This window comes from Lissotriton helveticus, chromosome 3_1, assembly GCF_964261635.1.
Source record: "Lissotriton helveticus chromosome 3_1, aLisHel1.1, whole genome shotgun sequence".
NCBI lineage: Eukaryota > Metazoa > Chordata > Amphibia > Caudata > Salamandridae > Lissotriton > Lissotriton helveticus.
This window is the reverse complement of record NC_136061.1, coordinates 771658698-771682989: the sequence shown is the minus strand read 5'-3', so window position 1 is coordinate 771682989 and position 24292 is coordinate 771658698. Positions and strand designations below refer to the sequence as shown.

Here is a 24292-nt window from a genome sequence, read left to right as displayed (position 1 = left end):
TCAACAGCCTTCTCCCTACACCAAACAGCAAATTTAGACCATCTATACGAATAGATGGACTTGGTGGAGTCACGCCTGGCCGAAAGAATGACATCCACCACATCGTGAGGGAGAGAAAAAGAGTTCAGGTTGCCCCGTTCAATCTCCATCATGAAGGTGTAATGTCTGGAGGTAGGGCAGTAGAACCTGCCCCTCCATCTGAGAGAGGAGGTCTGCCCTGAGAGGGAGACGGAGCGGCGGGTGAGAGGAGAGGTGGAGTAGGTCCGTGTACCACACCCTTCTTGGCCAATCCGGGGCGACCAATATGACTTGGGCCCGGTCCTGGCGAATCTTCCTCAGAACCCGAGGAATCAAGGGTATGGGGAGAAACGTGTAAATGAGTTGATTTCCCCAACAAAACTGAAATGCGTCCCCCAAAGCTCCTTGCATCGGATACTGGAGACTGCAGAATGACAGGCAGTGAGCATTCTCGTGAGTGGCGAACAGGTCCACCCGAGGAGTTCCCCACATCCCAAAGATGTAACGAACAACCTCTGGATGGAGCCTCCACTCGTGGTCGGCAGAGAACTGCCGACTGAGAACGTCTGCACGAACGTTCAGAACTCCGGCCAGATGATTTGCCACCAGACAAATCTGATGGTCCTGAACCCAGGACCAGAGACGCAAAGCCTCTCTGCAGAGACACTGCGACCCCACTCCTCCCTGTTTGTTGATGTACCACATCGCGGTCGTGTTGTCCGTCAGGACTTGAACCGACTGACCGCGAAGGGAAGGGAGGAAGGCCTTGAGCGCCAAACGTATCACCCGTAACTCTAGAAGGTTGATATGAAGCAACCTTTCCTCTGGAGACCAAAGACCTTTGACCTCCAGATCCCCCAGATGAGCACCCCACCCTAGAGTGGATTCATCCGTTATCACTGTGGCCACCGATGGAGGCAGCTGGAAAGGCTTTCCTTGAGAAAGATTGCTTTCCACACTCCACCAAGACAGATCCGCTGCAGTTTCTCTGGAGATCCTCACTGACTCCCTGAGATCTCCGTTGTGCTGATACCACTGCCTGCGGAGGCACCACTGGAGTGCCCTCATGTGCCAGCGTGCATGGTTGTCCAACAGAATGCAAGAAGCCATCAGACCGAGCAGGCGAAGAACCTTCAGGACTGGAACGACCGCTCCATTGTAGAATGAAGGAATCATTCCTGTATGTCGCGAATCCTTTGAGGTGGAGGGAATGCACGACATACAGTAGTGTCCAGTACCGCACCTATGAACAGGTTGCGCTGGGAGGGCACCAGGTGAGACTTGGGTACATTTATCGAAAAACCCAACCTGTGTAACAACTGAGTTGTCTCTTGCAAATGAAGGAGCACCTTCTCTGGAGACTCTGCTTTGATGAGCCAGTCGTCCAGATATGGAAATACAGGAATTCCCGACCTTCTGAGATGTGCTGCCACCACTGCCATCACCTTGGTGAAAACTCGAGGCGCAGTAGTAAGACCAAACGGAAGGACCGCAAACTGGTCGTGTTGCGAACCCACCGTAAAACGGAGATACTTCCTGTGCGACTTCAGGATAGGGATGTGGAAATAAGCATCCTGTAAGTCGATCGACACCATCCAGTCTTCTTCCAACAGCGCTTGAAGAACCTGCGCAAGAGTGAGCATCTTGAACTTTTCTTGTTTCAGATACAAGTTCAAGATCCTGAGATCCAGGATTGGCCGAAGCCTGCCATCCTTCTTGGGGATCAGAAAATACCGGGAGTAGCATACCCGACCCCTCTCCTGCTCCGGAACCACCTCTATTGCACCCTTTCTGAACAGTGCCAGGACTTCTTCCTGCAATAGAAGCAGGTGGTCCTCCGAACAATAACCTTGGCAAGGAGGGTAATTGGGAGGGAACTCCTGGAAAGGAAGAGCATACCCATTTTCTACGAGATTGAGAACCCAAAGATCTTATGTAACCTATTCCCAATCCCGTAGAAAATGAGTAAGCCGACCCCCTACTGGACCCACATGATCGGGAATGGCGGATCTAGGGCTGCTTTGCTGTTGTAGGTGGGGGGTGGGTATTAGAGGAGGAAGTAGAGGAGGAAGAGGCTTGACGTCCACGTCCACGACCCTTCTGTCTACCTCTATAAGACTTGTACAGAGGGTTCTGTTGTCGTGTTTTGGCAGCTCCTGAGTTAGCGTTTAGCACAGCTACACGGTCTTTTCTGTTAACTTGACCAAAACGAACGGGGGCCATTTTGAATCCTTCTGCCTTCCGTTTCCTATGAACACGCTGCCTCGTGGTCAGTATGCCCTTTTGTCCTTTCTCGATACCCATGGTCACTAGTCTGCTCGGCAACAGGCTATTTTTAGTACTGGTCAAGCGCACATGCGCATTACGCACCAATTGGTCACTCTTCAGGAATGTTCATGCTAACTGACCAGTGCTGTCGAAACTCCTCCCACGTGTTGGCTGTGTTCCAAAAATGACCTTATATGTACCTAAAATGTGTAAACTTGTAACCGCCTATCTTTTTATTGCTATTAAACTATATAAAAGAGGTCGCACACCGATGTTCGGTGTGCTACTTCTTACATTACCGAAGGGTGCTGTTGGAATGTATCACCACCCCATGGGGTCTTAATAAACTTGTCTTTTACCTTTTCCAGTGTCCGTGCCAACTTCTATACTAAGGTGTTCGAGAGTTTAGCAGAGTATGTAGGCCTGATTTGAACCCAATACCACAATTGGCGACCACGAAGGGACTCATCGGCGACTCGGAGGCCCGAAGGAGAGGTCGTGACGAAGGTTAGGAAACTCGCCATGGACGCGATCGCTGCCATTGAGTGACCCGAGTCTCGGCACCCACGGTGTGTTTTCCCTTCCTTCCGATCTGACCTTCCAGGTGGCGCCGGTCCTCGACTGAGATTCTGATCTTGGATTGTCGTGATGTGCCGTTTTGGCTGATTTGACCACAGAACTTGGCAGTTGGACTTTGGACGTTTGAAAATATTTGGTAAGCTTTTGAGTGGTGAAGTAGTCTACTGACACTTACTGTGGCTTTTTGAAACTTAATTTGAATTTGAATTTGTTAGCTAACAGTTTGAATCTATGAATTTGAATTTGAATATGTGAAGTGCACCTCACATAGGCAGGCATGTAGGGATATTTCTCTGATTTATTTGATTTGAACAGTGCACCGTGTTAGGTGGCATTTTTGTAGTATCACGTTTTCGTGGTACTTTTTGAAACATGCCTGTTTTTAGCACACTCCGTAGGATGTGCTGTTCTGAAAATGGTACCAATTATCGATTAAGTGAAAAACAGCCGGCTCCCCCAGAGGGGACTCCAAATCGTGAAATGTATATTAAATTCGGTATTCCACCTATAATGTATAGTACATTATGGCATAAGTATACTAAGACTGATCGTGAATTACAGTGGCCACTATATGGGTCGTTTGACCTTCGAAAGGTACAGTATGTAGAGCAGTGTTTGTTTCAGCGAAGGTCTAGACAAGATATGTTCGATTGTGTGCGTATGTGGGAGAAGGAGGTGCGTGAACGAGTGAAGCGTGAGGAAGCCTTGGCGGAGAAAGTGCAGCGGAAGGCTGCACATGACAAAGCTTTACAGCTACAGGAGAAGGAATTACAGGAAAAGAAAGAGAGGGAGAGACGAGAACGTAATTTACAGGTTAATGGTCAATTCCCTATCAGGCGTCCTCTCTATCCAGTCCTTACTAATGAAACGGATGATTTTTCATTACTAGATCGTTGTCCGCCTCCGTACGTCGTACCTACGGCTCCGAACGAGGACTCGGACGAGGATAGTGATCGAACACAGCGTACCAGGTTATATACGGAACGAGCTGCGGAATTGCGCTCAATTGCGCGAAAGCTAAATAATAATACTGTTACTGTTTCTGATGTTACTAAACAAATGGAACAGTGGTCTGATAAGGAACGACTGTATTTTTTTGATCATTTTGGAGATGAAGTTGTTGAGCGGTATAGAAAATATTCTCTCGAGTTAGAACCTAAGGAGATATCCAAGGATCGTGAGAATTTTCGTAAAGGTCTTTTTGTTCTTTCAGATGCGGACGACTTCTTCAAGCGTTTGCTTGAACTGCGTAATGAGACGACACGGCTACGGGAGTTGGAAAAGTCGAAGAATTCGTCTACGTCCGGAGCGACGGGGATATCCAAAGAATGCCCTATCTTTGAAACAGATAAGATCGCTGCGATTAATGTTAGACCTATGCGAGAAGCTGCGCCTTTATATGTCCCTCATAAAGGGGATGGCACAGATGATGATAAAAGCTCCAAAGACGCGAAAGGGTATTTTGTATATAATTGGGTTTATACGCCTTGGAATAGAGCAGATGTCATGGCGCTTAAGAATGCTTTACCTGATCCCCGTAAAAACCCTGCGGCTTTTTATGAAAATGTTGAAAGTGCAATTTCTTCATGTATCATGAAGTTAGTTGATATTGATCTATTTTTCGGGTTGATATTGCCCCCTGATATGTGGAGAGCCATTCGTAGGTTTGATGACCTCACGACTCTCGGGGCCACTTGGAAAGATCTTGTTCAGGCTGATTTAGATAGAGAACCAGCATGTAAGCCGTGTCAGTTAATATTAGACCTTCCAGGGGCCATACTAACAAAACTAAAGACTCTTGCTCCCGCTAAAAAGATTGATTGGACTATATTAGCCTCTTGTAAGCAGAAAGCGGATGAATCAGTTTCCGATTTTTTCTCTCGCTTCGAGGAAGCGTTCCATGATTACAGTGGTCAATTATTGACAGAAGATACTGGCAGGCATCTATTCGTTGATAAGTATGTAGCTAATCTCCTACCGGAGATTGCGAAACGATTAAAAGCGAGTGAAAGTTCATGGACCACAGCAACCCCTGCTTCTTTATTGACTATGGCTCAATATTATGAAAGACAGGAATTGGAGGCGAAAGAAAGTAGTGAAAAGAAGGCGAAGGAATTGAAAACGAAGGTAATGTTAGCTCAGGTTCAGGCTACGAGAGGGAACAATAGAGGGGGGCGAGGATCGTACAGTAATGCTCCTCCCCCTCGTTCTGACATTTCTGTGAATCAATGTGCATACTGCAAACAGTTTGGGCATTGGATTGCAGACTGTCCGGTGTTTCGAGAGCAGCGTAATTTGAGGGGACGAGGAAGTGGGAGATCTAGGAATTATTATGGAGGGTCAAGAGGAGGTTATGGCACGAACGATCGTGGAGGATATGGAGCAAGGGGTCGTGGTCAGTCAGATTATAATATGTTTGATAACCGCAATCAATGTCAGATAAATGAGGGTGATCCTGCTGAACCACGGGATGAGCATTACGCATAGGATTGCGTAGGATGGGGTGTGGAATCGGTTGAGGTACCAGTTGATCAGAGGGGTCCATACATAGAAGCACATGTTTTGGGTTCTACTGATCAATTTCTGGTCGATACAGGAGCTACTCGTAGCGCTTTGTCCAAACACTTGGTTCCAAGGGCTCCCCTGTCTGGCGAGGTAATTACAGCAATAGGGTTCGATGGAACACCTACTTCTAGCCCACTGTCTCAACCAGTTGCATTTCATGTTGATAAATTTGCTGCCCCTTGTCCCTTTTTGTTGTCTCCAAATACACCCGATAATATTATTGGACTCGATATGTTGAAACACTTTCGAGCTACCATTCGCTGTGCCCCAGAAGGAGTGCGAGTTGTGCTGAATGAGAATTACCCAGACTTTGAGCGAGTGTGTTTTCTCCATGAATCTGAAGTATTGGCCTCCTTACCAAACACGTTGTGGGCCACTTCAGACACGGATGTGGGGCAGATGTTAATCCCTCCAGTACATATTACTGTAAAGGAGGGAGTATCTCTACCACGTGTCCCGCAATATAAGATTTCTAGAGAAGGTGAACTTGCTTTAATACACATTGTAAATGATTTGATTTCGGCAGGAGTAGTCGAGGAAGTTCCTTACAATGTTTGTAATAGTCCAATTTTACCGATCCTTAAGAGAGATACCGATACTAAAGTTTACCGTTTCATTATTGATTTGAGGGAAATAAACAAGATAGTAGTGCCTCAGTATCCAGTGGTATCTGACATCACCACATTGCTTACGTTGGTTCCACCGACGGCGACTACTTTTACGGTCATTGATTTGAAGAACGCCTTCTTTTCGATCCCTGTACATCCTGACAGTCGATATCTATTCGGCTTTACATTAAATAATAAATCGTACAGATTCTGTCGAATTCCTCAAGGCTATACTGAAAGTCCTAGCATTTATAGTCAGGCATTAAAAAGGCAGCTTGATTCCTTTGACCTACAAGAGGGAGTGGTTCTCATTCAATATGTAGACGATATCTTACTTGCTGCAGACACGCCAGAACAATGTGAGAAGAGTACCTTTTCCTTGCTTTCCTTCCTGGCCAAACATAATCATAAAGTTTCGAAGAAAAAGTTGCAATATTGTAGACCAAAGGTGACCTACCTCGGTCATCTTTTGTCTAAGGAGGGCCGTGCGTTGACACCAGATCGAATTCAAGCAATATTAGACACCCCAGTTCCTCGCACTCAGAAAGATGTTCGCGCCTTTATAGGTTTGACGTCTTTTTGTAGGCAATGGATATTGGGTTTTTCACATATCGTTAAACCATTGTTAGCATTGTTGTCTAAAGATACACCGATTCCCATTGAATGGACGGATGAATGTCAGAATGCTTTTGAACAATTGAGACAAGCTCTTTGTTCTGCACCAGTGTTAGGTACACCTGATTACACGAAGATTTTTACATTATATGTACACGAGAAGGATGGGTGTGCATTGTCAATGTTAGTGCAGACACACGGAGATAAACAGAGGCCTTGTGCATACTTCTCGGCGGTACTCGACCCTGTGGCTCGAGGATTGCCTGGATGTTTTCGAGCAGTTGCAGCAACAGCAGTTGCGATACGACAAAGTGAGGGAATAGTTTTGTCACACAAATTGTTGGTGCTAGTTCCCCATGCAGTAGATGCGTTACTGAATCAAACGAAAACACAGCATCTAACTAGTGCCCGTTTGACAGGATATGAGCTAACGTTGTTGGCGCCGCACATCACACTAAAACGATGTGCAACACTAAATCCTGCTACTTTATTGCCGGATCCTGTTGCTGAGACCCAGAAGGAAGAACAACATGATTGTGTTTTTCTGACTGAGGAACAGACAAAGGGTCGTATCGATTTACAGGATACGCCATTTCCAGATGTAGATGGGGAACTGTGGGTTGATGGGTCATGTGTGAGGCTACCAGATGGTACGACTTCCGCAGCTTATGCGATCACGACACTTAAGACTGTGGTAGAAGCAGCACGGATACCCCAAAAATCGGCTCAAGCGGCTGAGTTAATAGCCTTAACGAAGGCATGTGAGTTAAGTGCTGGATTATGTGTGAACATTTACACGGATAGTCGTTACGCTTTTGGAGTAGTGCATGATTTTGGCCTACTTTGGAAGGAACGAGGATTCCTGACTTCACACGGAGTACACATCATGCATGGAGAGTTGGTGCGCGATCTCCTGAATGCACTGTTATGCCCAAAGAAAGTTGCAATAGTCAAGTGCAGTGCACATAAAAAGGTGACGGACAAAATAGGGCAAGGCAATGCCTTTGCAGACCGCATTGCGAGAGAGACCGCTATGCTGCAAAATAATTGCCCCATGTATGTGGTGAAGTCACAAGCTGAGCGGTGGCATGATGCTAGAGAAGAAATACTAGATATACAGAAGTCAGCATCAGAGGCAGAACTTGCGAAATGGGCCACTGAAGGAGTATTGGATGATGAGGGTTGCTGGCGTAGTAAAGATATGGAGAAATGGAAACTACCCATGGCCTATTTACAAACAATGGTGCAAATGACACATGGACTGGCACACATTGGAGCTCTCGCAATTACTAAATTGCTTACACGAGTTTGGGAAAATGCTGACATTGCTAGCACGGCTAAGAGAGTAGTGCAGACCTGTCTGATATGTTTGCAGCACAATCCTGGACAAGGGACTCATACTCCTAAAGGTGGGTTTGTTCCACCTACTGCACCATTCGAAGTACTACAAATGGATTACATCCAGCTGGAACGCTGTAATAATCTCAAGTATGTCCTAGTAGTGGTGTGTGCCTTCAGCAAATGGATTGAGGCTTACCCTACGAAAGACAATACAGCATTGACAACAGCTAAGGTGCTACTCAAGGAGTACTTCCCGCGCTACGGTGTTTGTAAACTTATGTGGAGTGATAATGGCCCTCATTTCATTGGAAAAGTAGTGGAATATGTCTTGAAAGGATTGGGAATCAAACAACGATTCCATGCTGTCTTTCATCCGCAATCAGCAGGTTTAGTGGAGAGATATAATGCAACTCTGAAGCTGAAGCTAGCAAAGATAGTGGCATCGACATCTCTGAAATGGCCGGACGCTTTGCCTCTGGCATTGCTGTCCATTCGATCAGTGCCCCATTCTCGGTCTGGCCTCACACCCTATGAAGTAGTGTTTGGAAGGCCTATGAATATCTGGGGAGTTCCGAAACCTCGTTTGATACATGATATGCCTTGTATAATGATGAACGATTATATGGCACGATTAACAAATGATTTGCTTTCTATTCATCAACAGGTTCGAGAGGCGCTCCCTGATAACTCCGCTGGTGAGGCTCACGATCTCCGTCCTGGGGACCACGTGATGGTCAAAATCTTTGAGCGATCCAGCAGTTTGGAACCGAGATGGCATGGCCCTGAGCAAGTGCTGCTGGCTACGCGAACTGCTGTGAGAGTCACCAACAAGAAGCGGTGGATTCATTCAACGCACTGCCGACGCGTCTCTCCGGATCTGGTGAGCCCTGTGGTGCTATCCGACTACAGAAAGATTTTGGATACAGAAAAGAGCCCAGCTGTCACGCCTGATGAATTGGAGGGAGCCTTCCCGGACCACGTTGTTTCTGATAAAGTGAAGTACAATCTACGCCCCAGGAAATAAGATTTCTTTTGTGCTCTTTTTGAAACTGGTTGGTGACCGCTCTGAGGTTTGTGAAACGGAAGCCGGGAATATCAAGGGGGGGGGATCAGTTCTGCCCAGTGTAGCGACACCCGTCTTGAATCCCGGAGAACAAATCAACGGCAGCCTCGGTTCAGAACCATCGTTTTAATTTTTCTCGCTTAGTGTTGCTTTTGAAGAGTATTGTTTTGTGAACTATGGCATCTCCTTCGACACGGAGAGGGAGAATTCTTGGTGCTGTTTTGTTTGTCTTGACCGTAGTGGTGATCGCAGTATTAGCTTGGACTATAGAACTGTTGTTTCCTGCACGAGAACATTTACTGCCCACCACTCCAAGTCCGTCTGAACATTTTCATTTCACTCTGCCTTTTCACGAAGAAAGGCATAGGCAGACTTATTTGAATAACAGTTTTATTAAGATTCTGCATCATACTCATAACATGACCAACACGTCCAATTGTTGGGTATGTGGGATGTTGCCCGGACATCAGAAGAAGGGAGGAACACCACTCATTCCTCTCCCGTTTTCTCATAATGGTTCTTGTCATGCTTGGTACACTCTTCTTTTTACTCTGCGATGGCCAACGAAAGGTGGATTACTTTTTCGGTTGAATAAAATATGCTATAACGATAAAGATGGCTATCCACATGCTGAAGGAACTAAATTCGAATGGGAAGAATATCGTCCGGACAATATTTCTACACCTCGTGTATATACGAATCAAAGACTCATAAATGTGACGAACATGCATATAATAACCGTGATCGATACAAAAGCAGATTTGTGTATTAGAAATAAAGGTACAATCCCCGTAGGTCGCAGTGAATGTAATATTACACTTACCTTTGATACACCAACTGGAATTGCATTTGTGGCTTCGCATAACACATATTTTATTTGTGGAAATAAGGGATATCACCGTCTACCTTTGGGATGGTTAGGAACGTGTTATGTAGCATTTGTATTACCACCTGTGTTTATTGCTCCTCCCATGTATCACAATGATTATGTTTTGTACCATGATTTCATATTGAATAGAGTGAAACGAACAATAGATCTTGATGAAATAGACCAGACTGATACCACTTTACAACAATATGTAGATTTCAATTTGGGGTTATTTTCATTCGTAGGAGCTGCATTAAATAGCAGAAAGATAAGGCGGCTTACGCGTGTGGTGGAAGCCGTTGCCAACGAAACTGCCTCTGCTTTAGGGAATATTACTGAGGAATTGCAAATTACCAGAATTGTGGCGCTCCAGAATCGAATGGTTCTAGATGTGATACTAGCTGATAGGGGTGGAGCATGCCGCGTCATCGGAAGTAGTTGTTGCGTGTACGTACCAGATAACTCACCTTCTGTATATGATTCGATTACAAAATTACATAAGATAGCTGCTGAGATCCACCCAGAAAATGGAACATGGACTTTTTCTGGTTGGTTCTGGACTCTGCTTAGTACTTGGGGTTGGAAATTATTAACGATTCTCTGTGTTTTTATTGGAGTATTATTTTTCCTTTGTCTATGTATTCAATGTGGCCCTACATTATGTTCTGTATGTATCACAGCCTGTATTCCGTCCAAACGAGCTATTGACAAACAAGAGAAACTGATCAGTGACGAAGTATTGAAAATAATGGCTATTGACATTGAGGATGAACATTCTGACTATGTCCACTATGAGGTAGCTTTTGCTAAACGCTAAAAGGGCCGTCTGTCGTGTTTTGGCAGCTCCTGAGTTAGCGTTTAGCACAGCTACACGGTCTTTTCTGTTAACTTGACCAAAACGAACGGGGGCCATTTTGAATCCTTCTGCCTTCCGTTTCCTATGAACACGCTGCCTCGTGGTCAGTATGCCCTTTTGTCCTTTCTCGATACCCATGGTCACTAGTCTGCTCGGCAACAGGCTATTTTTAGTACTGGTCAAGCGCACATGCGCATTACGCACCAATTGGTCACTCTTCAGGAATGTTCATGCTAACTGACCAGTGCTGTCGAAACTCCTCCCACGTGTTGGCTGTGTTCCAAAAATGACCTTATATGTACCTAAAATGTGTAAACTTGTAACCGCCTATCTTTTTATTGCTATTAAACTATATAAAAGAGGTCGCACACCGAAGTTCGGTGTGCTACTTCTTACATTACCGAAGGGTGCTGTTGGAATGTATCACCACCCCATGGGGTCTTAATAAACTTGTCTTTTACCTTTTCCAGTGTCCGTGCCAACTTCTATACTAAGGTGTTCGAGAGTTTAGCAGAGTATGTAGGCCTGATTTGAACCCAATACCACACTGTTGTTGCTGCTGTTGTTGGCCTTGTCTGAGGGGACAAAAAGAAGATCTGCCAAAACCCCTGGACTTCCTGGTGGCTGTACCTTTCATCTGCAAGCCCAAAGATCTAGCCGTCGCTCGGTTATCTTTGAACCTTTCCAAAGCCGTATCCGCTTTTTTTCCAAAGGGACCAACTCCGTCAAAAGGTAAATCCAAAAGAGTAGCCTGTACATCAGCGGAAAACTCTGAGGACTTTAACCAAGCAGCTCTTCTGGTAGCCACTCAAGAACCCATTACTCTAGCCACAGAATCTGCAGTGTCCATGCCACTCTGAGTAACTTGGCGGGCTGCTGCCTGAGTGTCTAAAACAACTTCATTAACGTTTTTTCTGTCCTCCTCTGGAAGTTTAGCAGACAATTGTTCGACCTACTCCATTAGGGCATGCACATATCTACCAAGTAAACAAGTAGCATTTGTTAATTTTAAGGCCATGCTACCTGAGGAAAAGACCTTCTTAGCGGCTTGATCCAATTTTCTGGAGTCTTTATCTCCAGGAACTTGGGGAAAAGAGCCTGCTGATCTATTTGCACAAGCAGCCTGAACCACCAGACTCTCCGGTGAAGGGTGAGATGACAAGAACTCAGGATCTCCAGGAGCCACCCTATAACGTCTTGCCACCGATCGAGACACTGCAGGTGCAGACAAAGGCTTTTTCCAAACTTCCAGAATTGGCTCGGTCAGAGCTTCAGTGAAAGGCAAAGTTGGCTCAATGACAGAAGAAGGTGAATGTAAAACTTCTGTAAGGATATTAGATTTGAACTCAACCGTTGGTAAAGTTAAGTTTAGCAAATCAGCAGCTTTTCTAATTACCATATGATATGGTACCACATCCTTGGAGGGTGCATCTGAAACTACAGGTAAACCCCATTCAGGAGAAAGTTCAAGACTGCTTGCAGAATGAAGATCTTCAAAATAATCATCATGTTCTTGAATTTCCTCCACTTCAGGTTCCAAATACTCTTTCTCCTCCAATAGACGTTGGGATCTACATCTCGACCACTCCATACGGATCGAAGTTGACGGAATCCGGTAACGACTCCGATGGAGTTGGAGCCGGCGTCGACCGAGGAGCTGGAATAACAGGAGGTAGAGAAACAGGAACCGGTGTCGAGCCTCGATCCAAATTCCGAGGTCGCTCCGGAGTCGGCGAAGCCGTGCGCGGAGTCGATGACCTCGGTGGCGCCGTACCGATCCAAAAAGGATATGGAGTCGGCATAAAAGGCATAAAGGGCGCCGGTGCATAAGCTTGGGGGACACCCAAGTGTAAAGACAAAGGACCCATAGGACCCGCAGGTGCTCCAGTGGGGTACATTGCCCTTGCATATCCTCCATACATAGCATTTAAGAAATGCGATGGATCCGTACCAGGACCAGGAAAAGAAGGGTAAGAACCCATTGGTGGATTCGTAGGAGGCTGTATTGGATTCGGTTCCTCCTGATCCGTATGACTTTTCGGTTCATCCTCCGGAGTCGGAGACTGAGGAACTCCGCGATCTCATCATGTTCCGAAGACTGACCCGAAGCCGGATTCTGATCCAGTTCCGGCTCCGGTGTATCTTCTCGAGATCGTACCGGAGTGGTACCACCAGCAGGAGACGGAGATACAAAGTCCTTGTGATGCTTCCGAGAAGACTTCTTCTTAGAGTCCGAAGACCCCGAATGATGGTGAGAACTATGCTTCTTCCTCTTATGTTTTCTCTTCGAGGAACTCGAAACATGCCCAGAAGCTGACTTCGACGCCGACTCCGATCTGACTCTCGACCTCGATCGTGACCTCGATTGTGACTTCGATCGCGACCTCGATCGTGACTTCGATCTTGACTTCGGTCTCGATCTGGAGTGTCTCAATCTTGATCTCGAAGATCTACCGGCTTCTTTACCTTTTATCTTGGCTAATAAAAGTTTAGCTTCTCGCTCTCGCAGAGCCTTCGGATTCATTTTTGAGCAGGATCGACAGCCCTTGACGTCATGATCCGGTCCTAAACACCATAAGCAATCTTCGTGTGGATCGGTGATTGACATCATTCGGGCACACGAGCCACACTGCTTGAAACCCGTCTTCTTTGACGACATCCTCGACGAAGAACAGAAACAGTAACAGACAAAAAGCAACAAAGTCTCAATCTGTAACCACAGAAGATCCCGAAACCGTTAGCGTCGATGACGCGGAAAAAAGGGAACTGATGTCATCACGCCGACGTAGGCCTAATAAGGGGTCGGTGACGTCGGACGGAGTCGCGCGCGATGCCGCGTTCCTATGACGTCGTCCACGCCGGCGTGCTACAAGGAAAAAATTCCGAACGTTGCTGACGCGAGGGGATATTCACAAGGTGAGGAATCCACAAGGCAGATGTATGTATCAGAAACTTGACATTTCACATATGTGTTTGTATACATACATGGACGAGAGTTATGGCTTTTAATTTGGGGGCAGGATTTGTGATTTGTGTAGGTAATCCCAATTGACAAATTTTAGGGAGGGAGCCTGAATTATTTTATAAGCCCAGCTGTGCTTTATTGTGTTTTCTAAGTGAGGCTATCCTGGAGTGGTATTATTTTACACTTTATCATGTTGCATTGTTTTTTCAATAAGGGAAGAACGGTTTGGCATACAGAGGCACACTCAATATAGGAGAGTTGTATATTTTGGTATTTAACTATATTAAAGGAATAAGCCCACATATCTAAAATTCATCCAGCGTTTGGCAAAGGTAGTAAGGCACAGTGTTTCATTTAGCAGTTTCTACATGTACCAATGAAACACCTGAAATACACTCGGTATCCAGAAAATGGGTGGTTACTATTTTTCAGACCTAAAAGTACAATAAACCTATCTATTTTCTGAAAAAACATTTGCACCAGAAGGGCGGATGTAGTGCTTGAAGATGTTGATGCAGCTTGCCAGATATATCAGATAATCACTGTAATTTTAATATCATATACAATCCTGAATGCCTAGAGCAGTCACATTTCAGTGTACATTCTTACTGTAATTTAATTTTGGTGTTTACCTTTATATTTAGCTTCATTTCATTATCATTTTCATTATCTCTGGTTTTCACTAAAATATTTTCCAGTTTTAGATCTCTGTGAACTATATCTGTAAGAAAAAAAACAATGGCTCGTTTAAATCTTATTCTTTGAGGAAACAATAACAACTAACACATCCAATACTATTAGTTCTCTTTGTGAGGTGCTTTCCACATATAATTACATTGACCAGATAAATTGCCCGAAATAAATGTTTGTACATCCAAAGCCAGTCTAGATATACCCACACCTGCAAATTACACTCTAGACGGTGACCCTATGGTTTACAGCATTAACAGTGGGGAAGTTACCTAAAGATCTACTGATTGTACATGCTCAGTAGTGGTAATTTGTGCAGCTATTTCAATATGGATAGTGTAATATATAGGGTCTATTGAAAAGTTACTTACTTGTAATCCTATGTATCTGTTGAAAGAAACTGGGTTACTGCTTAAGGGGGGGTGGGACCCTTCTCAAGCAGCAACCACAACTATCTCAGGGTGAAGTCGTAAGCAAACCCTAAATTAAACTGTGCTCAACTATTGGTTAGCTAGACACAGAGCAGTCAGGCTTAACTCAGAGGCCGTCTGCAAAGTATTTGTGGAACACTCCAAACAGTAACACAGTGAAATAACACCACAAAGGGTCTCCCAGCGGTATAGAATATTTTGTTTATAAATAAAACCAGATCAATGTGACAAAAATCCAATCCAAACTGAGGATATCCAATTTGAAAAGATTTTTGTAAAAATCTCGCCAAAAAGCACAAAGCGCAAATTGTGGATATCTGGTTGTGCCGGACCAGGACAAAGTCACAAGTTCAGGTCGACTGTGATGGAGCACGGGCCGGCTACAGGTACCGAGTCAGACCTACTGAACAAAGTACCTTCTATCCTGGCTTGCGAAGAGTTGCCAGGATCCACATCAAAGATGAATTGTGCAGCCGAAGTGATGCATTGGTTCCAAGGTGCAGCGAGGCTGTGGTGCGTGGTCCTGAGTTGTTGTTGAAGATCCAAATGATGAGGTATTGCAATGCAAAGTCCAGTGTGAAGCTCCTGTCCGGCCTGCAAAAATTCTGCCATTTCCAAACCGGCATGGCACGGGGAGGCCCTCACCGACTGGTGCAATGTCCTTGGTGCAAGCTCGGCGACTTCTGCCGGAGAGGCGGTGAAACCAAACTCTGCAAGGAAGACCAGTCCAGCAATAGATAAGCACTGCAGCCCACATGGCCCTCTAGCCCTGGGACCTGGAGCAACAGTAAAGAGAGGACTGCAGCAGACTGCGAGGAGAGGCACAGTGGAGCCATGCAATGAAGATCAGCAATGGAAGGCCATGGTTGCAGAAGGGGGATCAAATGGGCTCCACCCGGTGAACAGTGCATGCCAGCAGTGTATAGGATAGGCTAGGATACTATTTATAAAGCGCACTTATACCAAGTGGTGTCAAGGCGCCAAGCGAACAGGGAGGAGTAAGAACACCAACAAACAGCTAGTAGGCAGAGAGCCAGGTCTTCAAAGGTTTCCTGAAGAATGGAAGCGACTCTGCCTTGGAAATGGGAAGAGGCAAAGAGTTCCAGAGTTTAGCGGCTGCCACAGAGAATGAGAGGCCACCCCACTTGGACCTGCGAAATCTGGGAGAAAACAGTTAATTTAGAGAAGAGGATCTCAAGGCCCTCCCTGGTGTATACCAATGAAACATGGTTTTAAGATATGATGAGCCATTGTTATGCATTGCCTTGTACACCAAGTTCAGAACCTTGAGTCCAAGGCTAAGATTCCTTCTCTGGCTGACTGATACTTCGGTATGTTAACCACTTGCATGCTAATGACAAGGTGAACTCGTCATGTATAATGGGATTCATAAATATGCAGCAGCCAAGTGGTATCAGCCTTGCTGCAGCGTTTTGTAACACCTGAAGCTTGTTCAGGGAGCTTGCTCTGATGTTAAGGTACAGAGCGTTGCAGTAGTCCAGCCGGGAGGTGACTAGTGCAATGATAGTGGGCCGGTGTAGCTCCAATGGGATATACAGCAATATTTTCCTCAAGATTTTAAGGATGTAAAAGCAGGTGCTTACTGTATGGTTCACCGGGGCATCAAAACACAGGCCCTCGTCGAAGAGGCCCCCAAGATTTTTTGCAGTTTTAACCGGAACAGGAAGGGGAGCGCAATCTATGGGCCACCAGGCAGTAGACCAGATGGAAGTCTGTGGTCCAAAGACTAGTCCCTCAGTTTTGTCTGCATTGATTTTTAATGCATTTTCCTTCATCCAGAATATAATACAGGACATACATTGATTGAACATTTGAGCAACCGTTTGCAAATCATTAGATAGGGAAACAATGATTTGTGTGTCATCCGCATAGGAGAGCACCTGGAACCCAAACAATCTCACCATTTTTGCCAAGGGGGTCACATAGAGATTAAAGAGTGGGGCTGAGCGAAGATCCCTTGCGAACTCCACAAGGAGGGCCAAAAGCCTTTTCTTTAAAGCCTCCACAACTGACAATGTGGGTTCTACCAGTCATAACAGTGTGGAGAAGCTGCAGGGCCCTCCCAGCAGTTGCTGAGTCATGCGAGCTGGGGAGATGGTATTGAATGCCGCCAAGAGTTCAAGCAGAATCAACGATCCTGGAGAAGGATCCAGTAGGTAGGCCTTGGAGTCTCAGAGACCCCTCTGAGAGAGTCCACTGCGTAAAGGGAGCCTCTCACAAAGGAGTTGGGGGAATGATACCACTTCCCCTGGGATCACAGCTGAATGGACTTTGGACGCAGCTATTACTCGTCTACCGGTTTGTGCCCCGTCACCCTACCCCTCTTCGTTGATTCTGTGTGTCTCCCCTTCCCCCTCCCCCTCCTCTCTCCTTCCTTCATTCGCTGTCTACTTCCCCTGTTCCTACCCCCTCTCCCCTGAATCTCTTCCCTTGCCTGCTTTTTCCCTTACGCATACTGTCCTTATTGCTTGTCTCGATCTATCATGTAACTATGTAGCTATGCTCTAACTGTGTAACCTTTGTAACAATGTAACCTGCAACTATGGTCTGATACTCATGTAAATCCCTCCGGGTCTAGCCAGCGCTATATAAAACCTTTTAAATAAATAAATTAAAAAAATAAAATCAACACCGCAGATCCGCCTTGGTCAATCTGCACGCGGATACAGTACTGTTTCGACTGTGGCTGTCCGCATGGTGAGTTGCTACAGCAACGTTGAAGCCGCTGGTTGAGGATCAGAGCTGGGGAACAGATGCGACAGACGAAGGAGCTGACTGGACTCCACCTATTAGGCGGTGCTTGCCTGCAGAAGGGGGCCAACGGCTGTAGGAAGGACATGGCTGAGCCCAGGCAGGCTGTTTGCAAGGGTGAACAGAAGTGTGGCAGCAGGAGGCAGCACGGGGCCTGAGGAGATTGACCAGTGAAGAGGAGTTTCTGTGATGGAGGGGAAGGTGCCCCGCGCTTCTCTTCACCACAGTACAAAGAGACTGGGGCCTGGGCTGTTGATGTGAGGTACTGCGGTCGTCCCAGGGGCTTCTGAAGGACAGTGGCTTTCGGATGATCATGCCAGGCTGGTGAATAGAATGGAAGACGCAAAATACTCTATGACATCAATAAGGCCCACAATGGCGAGCATGCAAGAGCACCTAAAGACCCTAAAGGCAGAGGTGCAAGAGCTAAAGACAGAGGCAAAGGATGCGGAGGGGAGCTTTAGGCACAACGATGTTTGCTTTCATGGCTTCCCAGAGAAGTCAGAGGGTCCAACTATGGAGTTAACCATGAAGGACTGGCTGACATCCATGGCTCTGGCCTATAGAATCTGAAAGTTCTTTTCCATCGAGCGGGCGCACGAAATCATTGGCCAGTTGCCCCACCACCCCTCAGTCTGCTAAATCTCAGAGACAGGGACCTGCTGCTGCAGACGTTCCAGCAAAAAGGCCTCTGGCGGTACAGTGGGAACCTCATTACAGCATATCCGGACTATACAGCAGAAGCTCAGAAGAAACACTTTTTGGGGCTGTTAACACACAGCTCTGGATCCTGGGGCTGTCATATGCCTTGTTCTTCCCAGCACGACTTCGGATTTTGGATTCAGACGTGTCCCATTTCTTTCACATGCCGGCGGTCCAAGGAGGTCAAGGACCTGCCTGGAATCAAGGGGGACCGAGAGACATGCTGTACTAGAGCAGAAGTAAGCCTTGTTGCTGTCACCCCCATTTGCTATGCACTCGTCTATCAGCGGAGCAAGCTGTTAAGTAGCGGACGCAGATGGTGTTGGCGTTCTCCTTGCTCGGCACAAATAGATACGAGGTCCTGGCCCCCGAGAAGGATCTAGAACCTGTTGCGGGGCTCCAAGCAGGACGGCCTTGGAGGAAGAAAACACTATCACCGACGGAGGGGTAGCCGTGATGGCAGCTGATGGAGCTGCGACTCCATTGGAGTGATAAGTCCTGTGATGGCTCATTGTCTTGACCTGGTGAGGGGTTGATTGGTGGGACCCAGACTGCTCAGTGCAGTTCCCACACCGAAGTGCAGCTATCGGACAAGGCGCAATAGGTAACAACTGGTGTCTTTTCTGGTCCCAAATAGACTTACCGCAAGGACAGTGTTTGCACACTAGGTCTAAGCTTTGCTGTCGGACACATGCATGGGAGGTTGTGGCAAGATGGGTGTTTGCGTTCAAGCCAAGGGAGAGAGAGGTGCTGTTATGTTGATGTTTCATGGTTGTGGTATGACATGGGGGAGCAACACTAATGGAGATGGATGGCTCGGGAACGGGAAGGCACAATTACATGCACAATACTTGCCTGTTGATTTACACTCTTGGCAATGGATGCGACCTATAATGTGTTGACGTGGAATATCAGGGGTATGGCAACGCCGGTGAGGCGGCATAGGTATATGCACATCTCAGGTAACGACACATACATATAACGCGTATACAAGAGTCACACCTTACAAAAAAAAACTGGTGAAGGGGGGCAAGCTGTGAAGTGTTTGGGACTGGCTACTTCGCATAGGCACATGGGATTTTGATTTGGATAGCCCTAGGAGTGTCCTTTGGGCATAATAGAGTGGTGATTGACACAGAAAGGTGGTATGTGATGTTGGAAGGTGAGTTAAATGGCAGGCCTCGGTCGGTGGTAGCAGTATAAGCCCAAAATGCACTTTAGGGAGAGTTTTTCGACATCCTGTCCCCATCCTTGCTCAGAAATCCTCAAGCACCAGCGTTCTGGGAGGTTGATTTTAATTGCATTCACTGTACAGAGGCACATCACTCGGTATCTTCATTTCTGGGGACACAGGGTAATAGAGTGACGCAGCACATTTGGCTATGGACTGCAGCGGTACAACTCCATGATGTGTGGAGGTTAGGACGCCCCTCAGTTCTTCAGAGTACGAGGGAGCTGAAGGCTGAGAGCGTTTGGGGGTCCATCAGTTCACTGGGGCTAGTTTGTTACATTTATCCAATGTGTATAGGAAGTTGTGGCATCCTCTACGTCTATTGGAAGATGGCGAGCCATCCCCCGTAGAGAATCAGCTTGCTCCAAACTATTTTTTCCTTCCAGGCTCTTGTTTCTATCTCCCTTTTTGGTCCTAATATGTTATTGTGAGGTTAAGGGGATACTAGATCAAATAGCACAGTGGCATGGTCAGTCCAAGTCAAAGGTAACACCTTTGTATAATTTATTACGGAATTGTTTGAGAATATCCCATCTAGTGTGTGTCCTGCCACCTGCGTACTTCCTCTTCTAGTGGACACATTATAGTTCCCAGAGCTGAAAGAGTTAGATGGGGTGGTAAGAGTTTTGTCATAAGCACAGCAAGATTGTGTAACACACTACCTTTAGCACTTTGGAAAAAATCAAACCTGTTTGACTTCAGGAAAAGTTAAAAACTTAGCTATTTAACCACTACACCATACATCTGCTCCTGGACTCTTATATGTGCTGCAGTTTATAGAGTATTAGCGCCTAGATACTCCAGGGTATTAGTTGCGTACTACAAATTCTATTTTTATTTAATCTCAAGCAGTCCCGCCCCAGAAAAAAACCTATACACTCCAGAGGAAAAGAGGAAACAGAGAGGGTGGAGAAATTGGCATGCATCTTGCAGGTTCCTTTGTGTCAATAGCTTAGCTAAGTGCGATGATCCCACTTGTCTCACCAATGGCCTGGATAATATAAAAACCAATCATGGTCCTAACAAATTCTGCAGTTAATGGAGGGAGAGCATAAACACTTATAGGGATAAAGTCGGCTCTGCAGGAGCCCAGCAAACACAACATATCTGCCCAATTTGTCATGTCATAAGGGAAATCAAAGTAAATGAAAAGGGACTGCACCTTGTGTATGTGTGAGCAACATGTAGTGTGCGTGTGTGGTTACACTTGTTGAAACCTGTGCTCTACTAAAGTTGTGAAGCTCACCCAACCACCCTGTACTTCTGAAACCGGAGGTATCTGTACTGGTATGAACTAGGGACACCTTGCAACTTGGCAATCAACATTGTTCACTTGAACCAATAATGCCACAATCATCCCAAAACAAAAACCACTAAATAAATGAGTATGCTAAGAGAAGACTACCTCCAATGAGACTCAACCCGCATATAAATATCCTTTGATAACATGCGAACATGCAGCAATTAGGTAACTAGGGTGGAGGCCCGAGAGCAACATCTCACTTATGCAGTGCTTTGATGTTTAGCATTGTTTCTGTCAGTCTGAAGAACATTTCCTGTGCCTATGTCTGTGGTTGTTTAATGGCAATCGTCTCCAGGTGTCGGGACTCCCTACCCTTTCCAGGCCTCCTGGTGGGGGGTGTGGAGTTGTTGGGGATTTCTAAGGGGGGTAGGCAACCTTCATCCTTGGAAGTCAAGACGTTCCTTCACCCAGTCCCAAGCACTTTTAGGTGTATCAAAAAAGAGAGCATTTATCTCCCCAAAAAAGTTTAAGGTGGACGGGGAAGAGAAGCATGTATATAATATGCATGGCCCTCCTCTTATGTTTCACATCCATGGAGGAGTGACGCCATTGCTGAAATTTCAGTATGTAATCGGGGAATACCATTAATTATGCCAATCCACACATCACAGGCAAATGTATCCACAGTGCTGAATTTTTTAAAATACTAACTGCAGGTGCTCACATTTTTTAGGAGGCCACAACCACCTCTCCGGCTCCGCCTACTTCCTCCACTGGCTCCACCCACCTCCTTTAATGCCTCCACCCACATCCACAAGCCTCAACACATCAGTTCCCTCCTCACTTTTTGAGTTCTTCAACAAGCTTAAGACCTGGCTCTTCATACCTACACTCTTGCCACCTGGATACCCTCTCGGTTGATTAGTGCACAATATAAATCAATATAACATAACATAATATAACATATGGACAACAACTCAAAAGTGAACTCAAGTTAGAGAATGTGTGTACGTTTTAAAACGCAGCTTTTGGAAAGGCCATTTGAGGACCTGAGGCAAGTTTGCAAACTAAAGAAAATGTGCTTGTACCGTGCTGTTTAAAAGAAAGGAAGTGTTGAAGGAAGGAAGGAATACATTAAAGAAGGCAGAAACAAAAGAAGGCAGGAAGGGGAGTACTGGAGAGAGGAAATTGTTATGGATTAAAAAAGGAGAAACTAAGAAAAGAATGTGTAAGGAAGAATTGAAGGGATGGAGGGAGAAAGGAAGTGAACGATGTGCTATGGTTGAATTGAAAGAAGAAAGGAGGAAGAAAATCCGAAGGAAGGTTCGAGAATATGAAATGAAGAAATTAAAGAAGGGATTAAGGAACAAGCAGGAAAAAAGAAAGCAAAGAAGAAATGAAGGAAGAAGGAAATAATGCACCAAGGGAGGAATAATGGTGAAAGAATGAGGATGTAAGAACCCAAGAATGGAAAGAAGAATGGAGGCATGGCTGGAGGTGCTGAGGATGAGAAAAAGGAAAGGAAAAAGATGGTATGAAAGGTACTGGGTCAAAGAGAGACAGAGGGAATAATGACAATATATATATTGCAAAGACTTTGATAAACAAAATATTAAAATACATTTCTGTGTCCATACCACACTATGTATATTGTAAAGCACATATTCACCAGAGAGGCTCTTGACACCACATTAAAAATGCTGTTATCCAACTCAATGGCACTAATCTTAGCGACCTCAGAACGATGAAAGACTGTGTGGCCACACCGAGATTTAGATTTATGACCCTGAGCTCAAAATAGAGTTACAAAGGCCCATCATGAGCACACATGGTAAGAACTCTAACACCTGTCTTTCAAACGTGCTGCTCTCCAACCCTCCTTTATTTTGCGTTGCTCTTTGACCCCATATCCGACCTGTGCTGGTCTCCCTCCCCTTATAACCCTTCTGTGGTCTCGCCCCTCCACTGTCTTTGGCCGGGCATTGTCCGCTATCTCCCTTTATACACTGTGCTGCTCTCTCACCCCTCTGTACAATGCAGTATTCTCTCCCTTCCACCACCCTAGACCTGGCAGTGTTCTCTATCCCCTTTAGACCCTGTGCTAATCTTTGCAGCATGCTAGTGTCTGCCCTCTGAGCACTCTTGGCACCCTGAAGCTCTCTGCCTCTCTCTACTCCTCACTGCCATCTTTGCTTCTCTCTGCCTCTCTCTGTTCCTGTTTGCGTCTCTCTGCCGCTCTCTGCTCCTGTTTACTTCTCTCTGCCCTTCTGCGCGGCTCTCTGCTCCTCTCTATCACTCTCTGCTCCGCTCTGCCCCTCACTTCTCTCTGCCCTCTGTGCCACCCTCTCTGCTCTTCTCTACCACTCTCTGCCATCTCTGCTCCTCTCCTGTGCTGCATGTTTGAGCATGAGCTGCTTCACCTTTTATCTCCTTTGGACCCTGCACAGGTCCGTCCTCCCCACACCCTGAACTGCTCCCGAATCGACCCCACTCTAGAACACAGTCCACATACTGAATGTGGCAATGAATTACCCTTTGTATAGTGATGAGATATTTATTAGGCTTCACTAACTGATAATTCGGCCATTCTTTTGTCAGCATCAGTGGTGCTGCAATATGAAGAACAAAAGCATATATTACTAACACCCATGTGCTGCTATCTGTGATACGCTGGCAATATGAAAAAGCCTACACTATAGGGAACACAATGTGAATTAATATAGTACTTCTGAGGCTAGCCAGTTTCTAGCACTACAACCTTTGTTAGATATTTGATCAGAGATACAGTGACACAGCAGACCAAGGCAGGAAAACAGCATTAAATAAAGTTGGGTTAAGAGCCAGCATTAGTTCCCAGGTTCGTAAATTTCAAAGCTGCGAATGGGCTAAAACAAACCAATCATAATACAAATATTCATAGATGAGTCACACACTGGCACTACTTTTTCTTTCACGTAGCAATCGTTACCACAGTTGAGTGGCAGTGTAAATTAAAGTTTTTTTTATTATTATCCAACTGCTAAAATCCCATTTATTGATCCTAGAAGCATGAAAGGCTGTGCTACCTCAACGAGATTCAAACGTGCAACCTTTTGGCTGTCCTTCTCAAGCAGTACAATGTGGTACATAAATAAATCTGTAGATGACTTGCTCAAAGGGTTAAAGTGCCCATTGCAGCGACTGGTTTGTATGAGGCAGGTCTTTACTCTTCTGGTAAAGCTAGCTAGGGTGGCTAATGCCCTTGCTGCAGATGTGTAAAAAATGCCACGCGCATCATCCAAGTATCATAGGTTAGCAAGTTCATGTTCTTGCTGCTGTGATTCATGCATAGCTTTCATAACACAAGACATACAGTTTAATCTTTGAGGTGCTACGTCAAGCTTTCATTGATATCACTGTGAGGACTAGTGAGCTGGAAACCAAATACCACCAAAAGTGGAAACAATAGTGTGGCCTGAACATCTACTTCGCCAGATG

At 45.8% G+C, this 24292-nt stretch overlaps 1 protein-coding gene across 4 annotated transcripts in view; it reads right to left on the bottom strand.

The window, feature by feature from the left end:
- STK33 (serine/threonine kinase 33) overlaps positions 1–24292 on the bottom strand; it is a 1224797-nt gene that overhangs the window by 581755 nt on the left and 618750 nt on the right. For all 4 annotated transcript variants that reach the window (XM_078680992.1, XM_078680994.1, XM_078680993.1 and 1 more), the window contains one exon: positions 14379–14467. In XM_078680992.1, the coding sequence (XP_078537118.1) occupies positions 14379–14467 (89 nt within the window). The remainder of the gene's footprint in view (positions 1–14378; positions 14468–24292) is intronic.